The sequence below is a fragment of the Gopherus evgoodei genome, chromosome 9, assembly GCF_007399415.2.
Source record: "Gopherus evgoodei ecotype Sinaloan lineage chromosome 9, rGopEvg1_v1.p, whole genome shotgun sequence".
Classification (NCBI taxonomy): Eukaryota; Metazoa; Chordata; order Testudines; family Testudinidae; genus Gopherus; species Gopherus evgoodei.
The window spans coordinates 69,678,526-69,695,342 of record NC_044330.1 but is presented as its reverse complement, the minus strand read 5'-3'; the positions used below and the strand labels follow the sequence as shown (position 1 = coordinate 69,695,342).

General features: G+C 50.4%; 1 protein-coding gene across 7 annotated transcripts in view; it reads left to right on the top strand.

Moving 5' to 3' along the window:
- The window catches only part of DRP2 (dystrophin related protein 2), a 63,945-nt gene that overhangs the window by 32,972 nt on the left and 14,156 nt on the right, over positions 1-16,817 (top strand). For 4 of the 7 annotated variants that reach the window (XM_030575727.1, XM_030575724.1, XM_030575726.1 and 1 more), the window contains exons 3-13: positions 5,908-6,041; positions 7,105-7,261; positions 8,361-8,481; positions 10,463-10,731; positions 11,340-11,486; positions 12,014-12,092; positions 13,675-13,735; positions 14,748-14,809; positions 15,246-15,320; positions 15,909-16,110; positions 16,439-16,524. In XM_030575727.1, coding sequence (XP_030431587.1) covers positions 5,908-6,041; positions 7,105-7,261; positions 8,361-8,481; positions 10,463-10,731; positions 11,340-11,486; positions 12,014-12,092; positions 13,675-13,735; positions 14,748-14,809; positions 15,246-15,320; positions 15,909-16,110; positions 16,439-16,524 — 1,393 coding nt within the window. Of the gene's footprint in view, positions 1-3,336; positions 3,578-3,679; positions 3,773-4,872; positions 5,036-5,907; positions 6,042-7,104; positions 7,262-8,360; positions 8,482-10,462; positions 10,732-11,339; positions 11,487-12,013; positions 12,093-13,674; positions 13,736-14,747; positions 14,810-15,245; positions 15,321-15,908; positions 16,111-16,438; positions 16,525-16,817 lie in introns of those variants that run through there. The other 3 variants (XM_030575730.1, XM_030575729.1, XM_030575728.1) reach the window with 3 other exon arrangements.

Genomic DNA, 16,817 nt, shown 5'->3' with positions numbered 1-16,817 from the left:
TGGGGCTAAGGGCGTCTCTATTGTCAGCTCTCATGATTTGATGGTGAGTCTCACAATATTTGTGTTTTCTGAAGTCTCAGCTCTTGGATTCATGTGAGTTGGGGGGTGGGGGGTGGGGTGGGGTGTTCAGCTATCATTTTAAAAAAAGGAAGTTTCTGCAGAGAATAGGTGGAAAATGTGAGGGCTCAGAAACCAGAAGGCAAAGAAAATAATCCAACTGTTTTTAAGTCTCATGATTTTAAGCTGATCTCATGATTCTTTGGGGCCTGACTTGTGATTTTTGACTACCTGGGGCTGGCAATACTGGTAGGTTTGCAGAATCTATCTCCCTTTGGCCCTTTTGGAAATCCCAGGCCTTTGGTTAGGAGCAGGCCTGTGCTATTCTTGGCTGGACAGACTGGGGCCAGTAGCCATCCTGAGGGGGTTTCTGACCTGCATGGAATGTGTGTCCCTCAGATACTGTGTCAGTGGTCACTGGAAGTGTGTTTGCCTTGCACTTCTTGTGCTGAACGTAGGCTGGCAAGGCTGGCAGTTTGTCCTGCCTGCAAAAGGGGAATGAACCAGTTAACCCAAGAGCCCAGCCAATGGCGGAAAAGGCACAGAAGTGCCTGCATTGCTTGTCTGATCTGGAGGTTCAGCAGAGGCTCTTCAGGGCTCTTTCCCTTCCCCCTCCCTCTGGCTGAAGAGTGCTGGACCAGCGCCCTGTGGCAACAGCAGTGCTGCTCTGAGTGAAGCAAGCCCCCATTGGCCTCAGCACTCTTCTACAGCAGAAGTTCTCAATCTTTTTCTTTCTGAGGCTCCCCCAACATGTTATTAAAAACTCCACGGCCCACCTGTGCCACAATAACTGGCTTTCTGCATATAAAAGCCAGGGATGACATTGGGGGTAGTAAGCAGGGCGATTGCCTGAGGCCCCCACAAAGCTACATTGGTCAGGCTTCAGCCCCAGCTGACAGGGCTCAGGGACCTGGGCTTCAGCCCCATGCAGTGGGGCTTCGGCTTTCTGCCCTGGGCACCAGCAAGTCTAATGCTGGCCGTGCTTGGGGGCCCCCCTGAAACCTGCTCGAGGCCTTCAACAGGGCCCTGGACCCCTGGTTGAGAACTACTGTTCTACAGCACATCCAGGTTTTGCTGGCTCCAAGGAGTTTGAGATGGTTGAGTCTGGGGCTGGATCCCTACACCGTGTTGCCGTTGCACTGGCTGCCCCAGCATGGAGATCTGCAACTCAGGGGAGAGAAGCTGGGGGAAGTGTGAGAAACCGGCATCTGTCTGTCTGAGCAAGTTCCCAGGCAGGAAGCGGGATTCACAGATGAGCCCGTGACTTTTCCCTGCTGGTTCTGAGTCAGTGTTTATGGGGAGGGGGTGGCTGTTATGTAGCTATTACCAGGAGTGTGTGAGGGGGTTAATAAACGACCCAGCAGATTCAGCAAGGAGCAGAGGGTTGGAGGGCGAGCAGAGTGAGAGGAGCAGCAACTTCCACTGCCTTCTGCCTGCCATGAACATGCTGAAGAGCTATCCGTGGGTGGAGCTGGCTCTCCTTGGGGGGACAGGAACGGAAGAGGGAATAAGCAGGGGAACAGACAGATGCAAGGGCAGCCTTAGGGACACTTGCAGCAATCAGCAGCTGCACTGGAGAGAGGCTGTATGAGGGGCACTCATTGCTCTGGGCTCCTAATCACCTACCCAAAGCCTCTCCTGACTTGTGTGCTGCACAGGGCTAGAGTGTTTAACCCCACATGCAGGCAGAGTGCCAGGCCACTGGCTTGCTCTGCTTGCAGGGCAGCGATCTTAATAGCAGTTCTGCCTTCCACCCTCCAAATACCGTGCACTATCTGCCTCCTCCGTGGGATGGGCCTTACTCTGGGTTACTGGTGTCACTATTGTCTTGGCTTCAGAGACCAGGGATCCCACTGGGTTGGTGAAAACTGAAGAGCATGTTGGTGTGAAAGCTCCCTGATTGCAAGGGCAGCCCAGCCCAGAGAGAGGGAGGAGGGGACAAATGGGTAGAGACTGCAGGCGTGCAGAGAGAGAGAGAGAGAATGAGAGACCGATGGGAAGAGGGAGAGATACAGGGAGCTTTTTCATAGTGTTCCTGTAGGTGGAACTGAGCATGGAAATAATGCTGAGCTGCAGAAACTCCAGAGAACTCTGTGGGAGATGGACAGAGACAAAATCCTTTTGGCAAAAACAAGATGTTTTCCTTGGGTGTGGAGGGGTGTGAGCTAAGCCCAGGAATGTTGATGCTGACGTGGCGGGGAGTCTGGGCCAGGGAGCCCCAGCTGCAAAGGTGGGGAGCGCTGAATCTGCAGAGGGGCTTACCCTTCTCACCACTTCTGTCCCTAAGGCAGGCCCTGGCCATCACTGTGATGCACAGCTTTGCTGGGGTCCACCCAGGTGAGCTCATGGCTTGTCCAGGCGGTGTGGGTCAGGGCAGACACTTCCCCACTGAGGCTCTGGGCAGTGTGTCTGCTAGCCATAGGGAACCCCTGTGGCTCTTTCAGTGTAGCTTTCCTCCCTCTTTCTCGTATAATGGAGTTTGAGGCGTTTCTGTTTACACCCCCCATGCCACCCCACACACCTTGTCCTCCCCCACTATAATTGGACCCAGAGAGAGTCCCCAGGTGCTCTCTGAGTCTGTCTAGGGGACTAAAGGCTTGCATTCACTATTCCTTCAGGAATCTGTCCTTTGACGAATAAATGCTGAGATCCCAGCACTCCATTTTCAGTAACCGGAGGACCTGGGGGCTGCTGCACCATTGCCTTTGCTATTACCCAGGGGGCCCCGGCCCTGTTCAGCGCCACCTTTGCTATTACCCGAGGTTGCCCTGCCCAGCACTGTGTTCTCTCATATGTGCAGTGATTTCTTTGACGTGGCTAGCTGTTGTATCTTCTCCCCTATCAGTGCCTTTCACACACGCGTGTGCACAGGGTGACTCCTGGTGACACCCTGCCCTCCCTCACATACAGACAGCTGCCGTGGAACCCATGGGGGTTAAGGCAGGTTGGAGGGAGCTGGAATTCCACCCGGACAAAGCTGTGATTCACTGGCAGAGAGGCTGCTGCTGCCGCCTCGCTCCGGATTCCTAGGGGGTCAGTAAACAGGGCAGCAGCTCCTCTCAGCCCTCTCATCCTGCTCCTTGCCCGCCCTCTGGTCCCATCCAGTCTGCCTCTCTTCCCTGTGGTGGTGTTTGCCTTTCTCCTGCTGTGGTCTGCCTGGGGTGCTGGCTGATGGCATTGGGAAGAGAGGGGGACAATGTTCTCTCTTGTGCAGCTGCTGAGCAGCCACACTATGGATCCCCGGCTCTGCACAGGTAGGGGAAGCGCTCCACAGCCTGCGCGTGTGTGTGCCTGCACACACATCTAAAAATAAAGCTGTTCAGATGCATCTGACTTCTGGAGGGAGAAGGATCCAACCAGCCTGCCACCGCGGCAGCTGCAGCCAGTGGAGCTGGTGCTCGATGCGGAAGCGCTGCTTTTCCCCACTCAGCTGCAGGGGTTTTGTTCTGGGGGAGCAGGTGTTGCACATCTGAGCAGTGCATGGCTGCTTTCAGTCTTGCTCATCTATAGAACATAGTCGGTGAGTGGCAGGCATCGTGGACTTTTAACCTTTTCCTAAACTAGGCTGGAGAGGATCACGCTTCCCGGGGGGTTATATCCACGCAGTTCCGTTTATCCCCAGATGGAGAAAGGCCATTGGCCCTGATCCCTGTGCAATCTCCCTGGGGACAGAGGAGGTGGCTATGACCACACGGGGCTAACCTACTTTGGCAGTGTGAGTATTTGCATGAGAAATGTATTGACTTTCAGTATACAGGCAGCAGCGTTAGTGTGAATGATTTATGATATTCATGCCTAGGATTCCTCTGTACTCTGTGTTTGATGATTTTTGGGATGTTCTCTGGAATGATATGGCAGATCAGGGGCAGAAAATTAAATGTGCTTTGGGGAAAACATAAAACATAAAAACACGCTTCTGCCCCCACTGTGACCATTAAATACCTCCCAGTTCTTTTCTGGGGAGTAGAGGGGTGATAGCCCTAGTTACCTGTCAAAACTCCCTTTGGATAGATTATAAAGCCAGAAGGGACCATTGTAATCATGACCTCCTGTGTCACTGCCCTGAAGTAATTTCTTTTCTGTTCTGGCTGCTCCCGTCTTTCCTTCTGTGCCATTAACATATGGTCCCCTCCTTGCTCAAAACTGTTACAGGGTAGCTGCGTTCTTTCAGTCAACTGCCACTCCCCTCAGAGGTGGCTGCACTCCAGTTGAGTGAAGTGATTCCTTACAGATCCACTGGAAAGCAATATGGGTTGAAGGGTGCTAATGCATGTTAATTGTTATCACTTCTGAGCCCTGCCAACAAATTAGAACTGGAGGGAAGTGTTGTGATTTTTCAAGCAAAACACAGCAACTTCCCACCTGTGAAAACGGTAAATGTTTGTGTGTTTTGACAACAGGCAGCAAGCTGCCATTGTGGTCACACACCAGCCCTCCACCCAGGCACCTCAAACACACAGTGGTGTGAGTGTTTGTGTTTGTGTTGCACTTTTAGATCATGCCTCCCTCCGATTGTTTGTTAGTGTGTCTGGCAATTGGGACAGTCTTTGCTGTTGTCATGGGAGGAAGCTCAGTCTAGTGAGCAGAACTCTGGAGTGGGAGCCAGGAGACTAGATTCGTCTCATAACTCTACAACTGTCTCACTGTGGGAGTCATTTCCCTGTGCAGTGCCCCACTTTCCCCCCGTCTGTGTCAATAATGCTTCCCTTCCTCCCCGGGGTTGAGTCAACATTCCTCATTGTAAAGTGCTTTGAGATCCTCAGATTTAAAGCACTCTGAATGCAAAGATGAATAGTGTGATCTCCTTTCTTCAAGTGACTGGAGGGTATGTCTCTGGCATTCTGAGTGTCTCCCTGATTTTCATACGCATGCGCTCTCTTCCTTCTGGAGTGGGTACAGAGAAGCTGCAGTCTCTGGAAGTTGGGCTCCTGGACCACCAGAGAATGTTCTCACCTGAAATCTTCTACAGGTGAAGCAGGTGGGAGCTTATAGTCTGTCTTTTGTGGTGGCTCAGGCTGCACAACGAGGGCCATTAATATTGTAACAAATCTGTGGTCACCTACACCTTCCTAGTTGTCACTGTGCTGCACATTGCGGCCGCTCAGAACTTAATGGCAGCAGCAGGAATAGAACTTGAAGCCTGTGCTGCTTTGGTGCTCCAAAAGCACAAGCTCTAGCCACTTAAACTGATGGAGAATCTCTATGTGGAGTGATGTGGAGTTTATGCCACACAGCTGAGCAATTCTGACTCACTCCAATAGTGGGAAGTGGTCACACACACACACTCACTCACTCTAGTTGATACCAGACTAAGAAAACCTGGGAGCACAAGAGTAAAAACCCTTCATCCCCTTGCAGTGTTGTAAATGCTGATCACTTTATAATATGTTACACGAATAGAACATTCTTCAAGTGTTTTAAATCCTTAACAAGCGACAAAGAGTCCTGTGGCACCTTACAGACTAACAGAAGTACTGGAGATCAGAATACTGATGCATCTGACAAATACCTATGTCATCCAATGAAGTGGGTATTCACCCATGAAAGCTCATGCTCCAATACATCTGTTAGTCTATAAGGTGCCACAGGTCTCTTTGTTGCTTTTTACAGATCCAGACTAACATGGCTACCCCTCTGATACTTAAATCCTTAACAAAATCTCAAGATCTTTTGTGATGCAGGCCGGCATTTCAATCCCTTTTTACAGATGGCGAAGCTGGTACGTAAATGTTAAGGGTTGTGCCCAAGAACACACAGTGTGTCAGTGACAGAGGTGAGAGCAGCAGACAGACGTGCTCTAGCCACTAGACATCTGGATACAGTGTGTCAGGTGTTTGTGTTTCCCCCTAGGTTAAAGCAGCGGAAGATGGTGAAGAAGCGCCCTGTGTAACCCAGCAGGCTCCCGACAGTGCCCTCAGGCCCCAGACACCTCTGGAGATGAATCTTTGCTGGAATGAAATAAAAAAGAAATCGCACAGCCTTCGGTAGGACTCCCCACGTGAAGTGAACTTGCTGGTCTTTGCCCTGGCATTGCCTGCTGGAGATGTTCAGCACAAGCCTCTAGATCTTGTTCAGTTCATTTGCCACCCAAGTTCACTGTGACCTCGGAGCAGTTTCCCTGCTCGGCCTCTAAAGCAGAGACAAATCTCTGAGTCACTGACTCTTTTTTCCTCTGCTTGAAATGTATTTTCTTTTCATTTGCTCTTGCTTGTGCTCTCACTCCTTCTTTCCCCTTCTTTCCTCCTGTCCCTTTATCTCTTTCCCCCTCCATTCCTGCTTTCTCTCTGCCCCTCTCCCCCGTCCTCACGCAGTTCTGTGTGTTTGTGTTCTTACTGCCCAGGATAAGGTCTCAGGAACCCATTTCCTTCATATCACCTTCCTCTGTGGCCTGCCCCTTCCCTTTAGAAGCATGTGCCTTTCTGCCGCCTTCTGTAGTTGCAGATCCACAGCCGCATCACTGAGAGTTCAGTTGGGGCATATTAATTTTGCTTTGCCTTAACACACACATCCTGGAAATGGTCCAGGTGGCTACAGCGTATAGCCAAGTCCCTGCCAATATGGGCATAGCTGGAGTTCAGGCCGTGTGTGCACACAAGTCCAAGCGGGTTCTTCTGCTCTCCCCCACCACACACTTGGAGATCAGAAGCAGCTGAAGGGCATCCTCTCACCCGCCCCTGCTAACACCAGCAAGGACTTCTAATGCTGAGCCCCTGGAAATCTCCCATGGAGGGGATCCTCTGCTGCATGCGAGGTCAGGGCAGCATGCTCACCTGGGACAGGCTGAGGGAGCCCCTCCCTCCTGACCCAGTGCAGGATATAGCCATTCGTCAGTCACTGGGCAGGGGACGTTTTCCCTTAGCCTGGCTGCCTCTCCTCTGCGCAGAAGGCCCACACTGTGTGAGAGTGGGCTGCTGCCCTCTGAGCCATAGGCTGCAGGGGCTCACTGCACCATCCACTCTTCCCTTTGTGAAAAGGGGTGAATTCCCATCAGGCCTCATCCTTGTGTCTGCTCTCTATGACAGTTGTGTTCCCATCCCTCTGGTGCAGGGCTCGTCTGGAGGCCTTTTCAGACCACAGCGGGAAGCTGCAGCTCCCCCTCCAGGAGATCATAGACTGGCTTGGTCAGAAGGATGAAGAGCTGTCCGCACAGCTGCCACTCCGGGGAGACGTGCTCTTGGTGCAGCAGGAAAAAGAGACACACGCGGTATGTTTCCAGATGCGCACTCCCTAGAGCCCTGCCCTTGCTCACCAGCTAAAATGAGCTCTCGCCCCAGGTTCCTTGGCATGGAACTTGGATACCTGACCTGGCCTCTCTGCCCACAGCTGTGCTTGCAGGTCCTCCTGTGACTTATGTTTGGGGCCAGTACGCTGGCTGTCACTTGCACCTTTCCCCTTCCCTTATGAGGTGATGCCAACGTTCTCCTGAAAAGCTCCACCTTGTATTTTCCCCAATGAATAACAGATAGAATCAGTCCAGTTTAGAAAGTGAAGAGGCATTTAGTGTAAATTACAGAAAGTAAATCTGCATTACAGGTTTAAAGTTAACTCTATGAAGAGATCACAGAACTGGATACTAAGCCTCAGTCACTGACAATTGCTTATCACCTGTTTCCCAACTGGTTGCAATAGCTGAGCTCTCAAACAAACAGATGCCATTCTTTGGCCACACTCGTGGGGATCCTGACACTTGTCGAGAGACCAATTTGGGTCATCTGTCTGACTATGATCTACAGCTGACACAGTGACAAGGATGTGAGAATCCTTGTTGTGTTATAGCACATAGCAGTTCTGATTAACCAATGTCCTCCCCTCTGCATTTAGGAGAATCATAGGACTGGAAGGGACATCAAGAGGTCATCTAGTCCCATCCCCTGCACCCGTGAAAGGACTACATTTTAAAAATACTTACAAAGGACAGTTTCCTCCTCCCTGGACCCACAATGCAAACTGGCCATGGTCTGAATGCCTCCCCTTTAATAACTCATGGCCCAGAACACACCAGTAGTTGCCTATTTCGGAGATATTGTTGATCTACAGATCTCACCAAATCTCTCTCCTCCTTCCATGTGTTGGGATCTTCCTTGAATCCCAGGGCTGTTTATCCATTAACTTTCCTTTGTATGCTAAAGATGTGCATGTACCGTCTTCTCAGGCAGAGCTTCCTTGTCAGTTATGTGCTCTGTGCCGGTAGTTCCCTTGTGCACTGAAGTGAGTAATTCACTGAACAGTTCTTGGTTGAGGAAGGAGCTTTTCAGTTCTCTAACTCAGCCTTTTTTTGGTCATGCTATGCCTCCGCACTGCAGGCTTTCATGGAAGAAGTGAAGTCTCGGGGCCCATATATTTATTCCGTCCTGGAGTCGGCGCAGGCCTTCCTTTCCCAGCACCCATTTGAGGAATTAGAGGAACCAAATTCTGAAAGTAAAGGTATGTGCAGCCTCCCACTCTCATCCCCTTCCTTGTCCTCATGTCATCATGGCCTGGCTCTCAGACCTTGCATGCTGTCATTCTGAGAGACGAGCAGGGGCAGGGTGCAACGTGGCCTTGTGTACTGCAGTGCAGCATGAATGAACTGAACGGGCAGTACTATGGCACAGTGTTACCTGGCACAGGTACTCCATATGTCCTCTACTTAGTAGGAAAGGAGAGCTAGTAACTCATAGCAAGGAGGATGAGGTAATCAATGCCTATTTTGCGTCAGTCCTCACTAAAAAGATTAATGGTGACAAGATAGTCAAGACAACTAATATTAACAAGGAGAAAAGAACACAACCCCAAATGGGGAAAGAACAGATTATAGAATATTTAGATACATTTAGATATATTCAAGTCACCAGGGCCTGATGAAATTCATCTTAGGGTGCTGAAGCAAACTCAGAACTGTTAGCAATTATCATGGAGAATTCATGGAGGACAGGAGAGGTCCCAGAGGACTGGAGAAGGGCAAACATAGTACCTATCTTTAAAAAGAGGAACAAAGAGGACCTGGTGAATTATAGACCAGTCAGCCTAACTTTGATACAAGGAAAAGATACTGGAACAAATTATTAAACAATCAAATTGTAAGTACCTAGAGTATGATGAGATTATAAGGAATAGCCAGCATTAATTTGTCAAAACCAAATCATGCCAAACCAGCTTAATTTCCTTCTTTGACAGGGTTATTTTTACCTAGTGGATGGGGGGAAGCAGTAGATGTGATATATCTTGATTTTAGTAAGGGTTTTGAAACAGTCCCACATGACATTCTCATAAGCAAACTAGGAAAATGTGGGCTACATGAAAATGATAAAAGGTGGGTGCACAACTGATTGAAACACTGTACACGAAGAGTAGTTATCAGTGATTCACTGTCCATCTGGGAGGGTGTATCTGGTGGGATATTGCAAGGATCAGTCCTGGTCTAGTACTAGTCAATATTTTCATTAATGGCTTGGATAATGGAGTGGAGAATATGCTTATAAAATTTGTGGATGACACTGAGCTGGGAGGGGTCACAAGCACTTTGGAGGACAGGATTAGAATTCAAAACAATCCTGACAAATTGAAAAATTAGCCTGAAATCAACAAGTTGAAATTCAATAAAAACCCGGGCAAGGTACAACATTTAGGAAGGAAAAATCAAATGCACAGCTACAAAATGGGAAATAGCTGGCTAGATGGTAGTACTGCTGAATATGAATTAACAAAGTGATGTAGTTGCTAAAAAGGCTGATAGGGCTGTATTAACAGGAGTGTCATGCTGGGAGGTCATTGTCCTGCTCTGTATGGCACTGGTGAGGCCTCAACTGGATTCTTGTCCAGTTCTGGGTGCCGCACTTTAGGAAAAATGTGGAAAAATTGGAGGAAAAGTTTAAAAAAAACTGGGCATGTTTAGTCTTTAGAAAAGAAGACTGAGGGGGGACATGATAACAGTTTTCGAATATGTTACTGTTATAAAGAGGATGGTGATCAATTGTTCTGCATGTCCACTAAAGGTACAAGAAGAAGTAATGGGCTTAATCTGAAGCAAGGGAGGTTTATGTTATATCAGGAAAAGCTGTTTAACTCTAAAGGTCATTGAGCTCTGGAATAGGCTTCCAAGGGAAGTTGTGGAATCCCCATCACTGGAGGCTTTTGAGAAGGAAGTTGGACAAACACCTGTCAGGGCTGGTCTAGGTTTACTTGGCCCTGCCTCAGCACAGGGGGCTGGACTTGATGACCTCTTGAGGTCCCTTCCAGCCCTGCATTTCTATGATTCTATGACATGTACTGAAATTGTCCTCTTTTTCTCTCTCCCTTCTCTTTGTCCTTTGTTCCTCCTCTTCCCAATTCTCCCTGGCTTCTCCTCTCTTTCTCCTCTTTGGCTGTCCCTGCGGTGGTTGGGATCTCCTGGTTGTTCACTGTGGCCCTGCTGCTTTGCTCACAGATGTCTCTCCAAGGCACCGGATCCAGAATATCAGCCGTTTTGTCTGGAAGCAGGCGAATGTGGCCAGTGAGCTGTGGGAGAAGCTCACTGCTCGCTGTGTTGACCAACACCGTCACATTGAACGGACACTGGAGCAACTGCTGGAGGTCAAGGGAGCCATGGAGGAGCTCAGCACAACTCTGGACCAGGCCAACAGTGTGCGAGAAACCTGGGAGCCGATTGGAGACCTCTTCATTGACTCCTTACCAGAGCACATCCAGGCAACCAAGGTACATCTCACCCTCTCTCTGTTCCTAAGGGAGACCAGTTGCTTCTCTCCAGGATCTCCTCCAGTAAGACAGCATCATGCAGTCATTGATAGTCGCTATCCAAATAGAACTGTGCCAAAATCCTGTCTGGACACCGATAAAACCAGAGGGACCAGTTCATCGCTAGTGTGACTCCACTGACTACTAGGACGAATTTGACTTGTGATGTTTGTAGGGATAGATAATCCTGAGGTCTTTTCCAGTGGAGCATATTCCCCTCACTGTGTCCTGCTCAAACCATGCACTCTCTGGATAGCACTCTTCTTCTCATTTTCTACTAGTTGGGATCTGATTATTATCCCAAGCAAGGAGACTCAATTCCATTGTGGTGCTAGTGCGTGCATCTCCAGTCTGGCTTGCTGGGTTCCTTCTGCTCCTCTAGCACTCTCAGGGGAGGAGGGTTAGGCAGCGATTCCCACCCACCCCCACTCTCCCAGGCAATGCCAGCTGCTGGTATACCCAGGCGAGTATAAGAGCATTGCTAGTGATGTTACAATGAAGGATTAAGGTGAGTGGCTTTTGTCTCTGTCCCACCTTCTGTCTCTTCTCTTTGGGATGGGGGGCTCTAGCTGTTTAAAGAGGAGCTCTCCCCCATGAAGGACGGGGTGAAGCTAGTTAATGACCTCGCACACCAGCTTGCTATCTCAGATGTGCATCTGTCCATGGAGAACTCCCGGGCTCTGGAGCAGATCAACACCCGATGGAAACAGCTGCAGGTAGGAAGGGGCAACGTGGGGGCAAAGGAGGGAAGTTAGGTGCCCTGTGAACAGCAGTTGTACATTATGGGGAAGGGGCTGTCAGAGTGCAACAAGGGTAACAGAGATCTGGGATCATATGTCTGAATGGGTCTATTCTGAGAGAGAGGGAGACAGCAGGTCACCTGCAGGGAAGTGGTGAGTCTGCAGTGGGGCTCTGGAGAACAGAGGCAACATGAAAGACAAGACACAACGGGGGCTCATAGGGGCAGGTCCTCAGCTAGCGTAAATGGGTGCAGCTCTGGTGGCTTCAGTGGAACCATAGTGAAGATCTTGCCTGTGGGGACTTAGAATTAGCTAGGTAAGGGAGTGGGCAGGAGGGTTTGATTGTTGGGGGATAGGAATCCAGGAAGGTGGTGGATGTGGTGGTGGGGGGGTAACTTGGGGTGGTGCATTGCAGTGCCACGTTAGTATGTGTATGATGACCTGTCTAAAAGCTGAAATCCTGGGGAAGTTCACATTTAAGTTCCAGTTTCCTCTTCTCCCAGGCCTCAGTTAACGAACGCCTGAAGCAGCTCCAGGATGCCCATCGGGACTTTGGCCCAGGTTCCCAGCACTTCCTCTCCAGTATGTGAGCAGATCCTCCCACTGTCCCCACCATCAGATACCCCTGGGTGCGGGGAGCTCAGCACTGTGCCGTTTGCTTTGTACAGATTCACACCTGCCTGCCTTTCTTACTGCCTTGGCCACACAAGATTTCCTCCAGAGACATATTCCCTTTGGCCTAGCTCTGCCAGGGCAACTCCAATAACCAGCTAGAAAGAGGCGCTATCGAGTGGCAGTTCCTAAGTGACATATGGCATTAGCCAAGGTTGATAGCACCATGATACTTGGAGGGTACAGGATTAAGGTGCTTGTTTATATGGGGACACTCAGGAAAAATATGACAAATCCACTAAAGTGTGAAGTCACTGGGCTTCAGTGAAAGTGCATTAAACCCATGGGGATGCTCCCCTTTGAAAGTAAAGTGGCCTTTGTTCCCTGAATCTTAACCCTCTCTGGAGACATGCCCTTACGCAGGAGGCAGCTGTCCAGGCTATTATGATCCGTATTTGCTAACCGCTCAGGCCAGTCAGGTGGAGTGGTGCCCCATTCAAGAACCCAGACATGGTGACACGAGCCTGAAGCAGCTTCCAGTTGACACTTGGGGCTGTGCCAAACTCCATAATCCTGTGACTCCACAGAGCTGGATGACAGATGGCAGCAAAAAGTCATCTCCCATAGTCCACTGTGGTGGGTAGAGTGGTGAGAATGCACCTGTTATTTCCCATTGTAAAGAAGGATGCTATTCCCTCGTTGCTGAGCTGGTTCTGTCAGGAGGCTGTCTTGGCACCATGGCGAACCCTGCAATGGAAAGAACTTAAGACAAAATTTCCAAACCTGGGTGTCTGATGTTAGGCTTCTACATAAAAATGGCCTGATTCTCTGAGCTGTTGAGCACTCCCAGCTCCCAATGACATCAGTGGGGCTAGTGGGTGCTCGGCTTGTCTGCAGAGCTGGTCACTTGCCCTGGGTGCCTGCACATGGATGTAGAAGCCAGGTTTAGAAGCACTGACCTTGGTGCTTATAAAGTGCCTGCATGGAGGTGAGCTGTTTGGTGGTGGTGCTGGAGGTGAAAGGGTTTCCTTTCCCCAGATAATTACTGGTGCTGCAGACAACCAATGCAGTTATGGCATGGCTCCTATCCACCCTGATCTTTCTGCTTCAGAAATACAGGCCTCTCCTGAACTGAAGGAGAGCTCTAAGGAGAGTGAGAGAAGTAGGTGTCTCATACACTGTGACCCAGCCATTAGAGGGTAGCAACACACCCTCCAGCACCCAAATCCAGTGCAGTACACCCACCACACTGATGCACCTTGGTGTCTCAGGATTGGACCTTGTAAAGAAGGATTTCACTGACTAGAGACCACTGCCTGGGGCAATGGCAGTGTCTCAGTGGTAGGGTCCTGTCCATAGTCAACTGTGGGGAGTGGGGTGAGGCTGGTGACACAGAGATGGCTACTTGATTTCTGCATTTACAGTGCAAGTAGTGCTGCGTCCCTAGCCCCACCTCATCTCTGCTCCCCAAGAACAGCACTCGGTAGGCTGCAATCTCTCATCAGAGAGGAGTTTGACTAACGGTAGCGTCTGTATCTGTCTCTCTTTGCAGCCTCTGTCCAGGTTCCCTGGGAACGAGCAATTTCACCCAATAAAGTGCCGTACTACATCAAGTAAGTGTACAGTCAGAGGCTGGAAGAGAGACTGGTTTCTCTGTCTCACTTTCCGGGGCGCTCTGTCTGTCTTCCATCCCCTGTGTGACTTTCCCATTCACCCACAAAAAGACCTGTGTGGTCCTGATGGGGTAAAACACAAATCCTGTCCATTCCAGGTGAGCGGTGAGCTCACCGCCTTCCAATCACACCGGACACAGCCCATGTGGCCCTTTCCCCCAGGGCAGATCTGTAATCACACTGCAGACTCCTCAGTCTCTGGTGTAGGTAGGAACCTAGCTGGGTCCCCACATTCAGCTGTGGTTGAGGCAAGAGTTGTGTTCTCTTGCAGGATTCCCAGCTCTGGGGACTCCCATTAGGTTTTGCAGAGGGGACATTTGCAGACATTAGAGGTAGGTGTGTGTGTGTGTGTGTGTGTGTGTGTGTGTGTGTGTGTGTGTGTGTGTGTGTGTGTGTGTGTGTGTGTGAGAGAGAGAGTTGGGGGGGCGTAATTTGGCAAGTGCTGTTGTCAGACACTTCCTAGTGGCTGTTAGCAGGCATTGGGGCACTGGAGGGTAGTGCTTGCATGTTGTAGGAGGAAGGACCCTAGCAGTCAGCCCATAAGAGGTGGGACTGGAGGTGAAATTAACAGTGATGTTAAAACAAGCTCATCATACCTGATTCCACCAGGGTGGGCCCCCTGCCTCCAAAATGCATTCCACCTGTGTGCACTGGGAATCCCCTTTGGTATTATCAGCTTCCCCTCCCCGCCCAATAAGAGAGCATGCGGGATCTCTCTGCACCATTATGCTGAGATGGGAGGACAGGATCATCAGGTGATGGGCACAGGCCTGCAGGCATCTGCTGCCCGATTTGGGGCTAGAGGGAGCTCCGATCCGGGGCAGCTCAGAATTTGAGGACCCTTTGCAATAAAAAGGGGTTGATGGCTGGCCGCATCCATCTGCCTGTTCACGTCTGCCAGTTAATTTACAGGTTTAGTGATTTGGTTTCCTTTTTTTTTTTTTTCCCTCAGCCACCAGGCTCAGACGACATGCTGGGACCACCCCAAGATGACAGAGTTATACCAAACGCTAGGTAAGAGCTGCTCTAGGCACCTCCCTTGGGGCGCCCACTGCCTGAGCCCATGGAGAGCACTGATTCACACAGCCTCTCCTTCCCACGCCCTTTGTACGATGGGACTTGGAGCAATCCCCCCAGTGCACCTGACAAGTGGAAGAACTCCCTCTGCTTAGCTCCCCATGATATAATGGATCCAGAGTCTCTGCAGAGACTTGGTGTGATTCTTTGCTGTCTTCTGTCACACTCACTCCTCCTCACCTTCTGTCCCTGATGGAGGATTGAGCCTTGTGAGTTGGAACTGGCACAACATCCTTTTGGCTTGGGTTTTGTGCTAATTCAAAGGACACTTTCCCCAGCCAAGTCTGTGACTGGTGAGTGCACCTCTCCCTGCTGCTGAGTATGAAGATGCACAGGCCACGGTTATAGTCAATTCTTTCATGTTGTTTTGCAGCTGATTTGAACAACATCAAATTCTCTGCATATCGGACCGCCATGAAGCTGCGCCGTGTCCAGAAAGCTCTGCGGTGTGAGTACCATACATTGTCCTTGCCTCTCCTGCCCTTCTACTCTGGGGAGCCTTTCAGTGCTTACAAGGAGAGGTTGGAGTGGAGCAACTGATTGGGGTTGGGGTTGGTTCAATGAGACTGTCAACTCTGTCTGATCAATTTCAACGGTTATGTTAACGGTAGGGTCAGTCCTACCCTCACCTCACCTCAGAGCCCCTATGATTCTTGTGGCTTTTCAGTTCCATTTTCCTCAGCTTTCACATCTTTTTCCCTCCTATGTTGCTGTGGAAGGCCCACACAAAGAGGGGAAACTGACTCACTGGGCAGTGAGATGCTACACAAAGTGCTCTCCAATGGCCAGAGTAACCACACAGAAAAAAATAGTGAGACACTCTTTCCCTGTAATCTTGCAGTGTCTGGGATCAGCCACGGTAGGGGAAAGAATGCTAGACAAAAAGATAGATGGTGGCCCTTTGATGTATTTTTGTTTGGGACTGATGTTTTCAGAGAAGGTGTCCATAGCTCTCCTGTCCATTCTGATCAGTAATGTTCCTTTCTCTGTTCCCTGCTCCTCCAATGCCTCAATTCTCTGCCCCTGGCCTGCTCAGTGGACCTGGTAACTCTGGCCACAGCCTTGGAAATCTTTAATGAGCATGAGCTACAGCCCAGCGATCGCGTGATGGATGTGGTGGAGGTCATCCACTGCCTGACTGCCCTCTATGAGCGGCTGGAGGAGGAGAGGGGCATTCTAGTCAACGTGCCGCTCTGCGTGGACATGAGTCTCAACTGGCTGCTCAACGTTTTCGATAGGTACCTGCTCTCAGCTTCCCTGATTCCTTTCAAAGCCATAAAGCTGGTGCTGCTGGAGCCAGCACACTGCCTGGGCACTGCGTGGAGGGAAACCTCACTGCTGGAGCTTGGGTGGGTGCTGCAAGGAAGCTCATAGTGCCATGCGCTGGGGCCCTGCTGGCATAGGCAGGGCATTCCTGTGAAGAAGTTGGCATTACAGTGGTCCAGCTGGCATTGCTGGGAGGAAGCTCGTGCTGTTGAACTCTCAGCAGGCACTGACGGGGCTCTTTAAGAAAACGACCTTCGCAGAACAGAGAGAGGCTCAGCGTTGTACCTCTCTGTTTTTCAGCTGTCGCAGCGGGAAGATGCGAGCGCTGTCCTTCAAGACTGGCATTGCATGTCTGTGTGGCACAGAGGTGAAGGAGAAATTCCAGTGTGAGTCACCACCTGGGGTCCATGGAATAACTAGGTCAGAGCATGAGTGGGAGGCTTCCGGGCTTAGTAAAGCTTCTGAGCAAGGAGGCCTGCCTGATGGGAGTCTCCTACCATGACTAATCTCTGCATCACGACTCCCGCTCTCTCTCTGAATCCCAGACCTCCTAATTTACTAGGCTGGGACTACAATGCTGCAGTGCAAATACAGACACATACAGGTGAACTCCTCAGCTCAGCTGTGGCAAAGGGTCAGTCTCGGGGTCAGAGCTCCAAGCCTTGCTTCATCTCTGTCC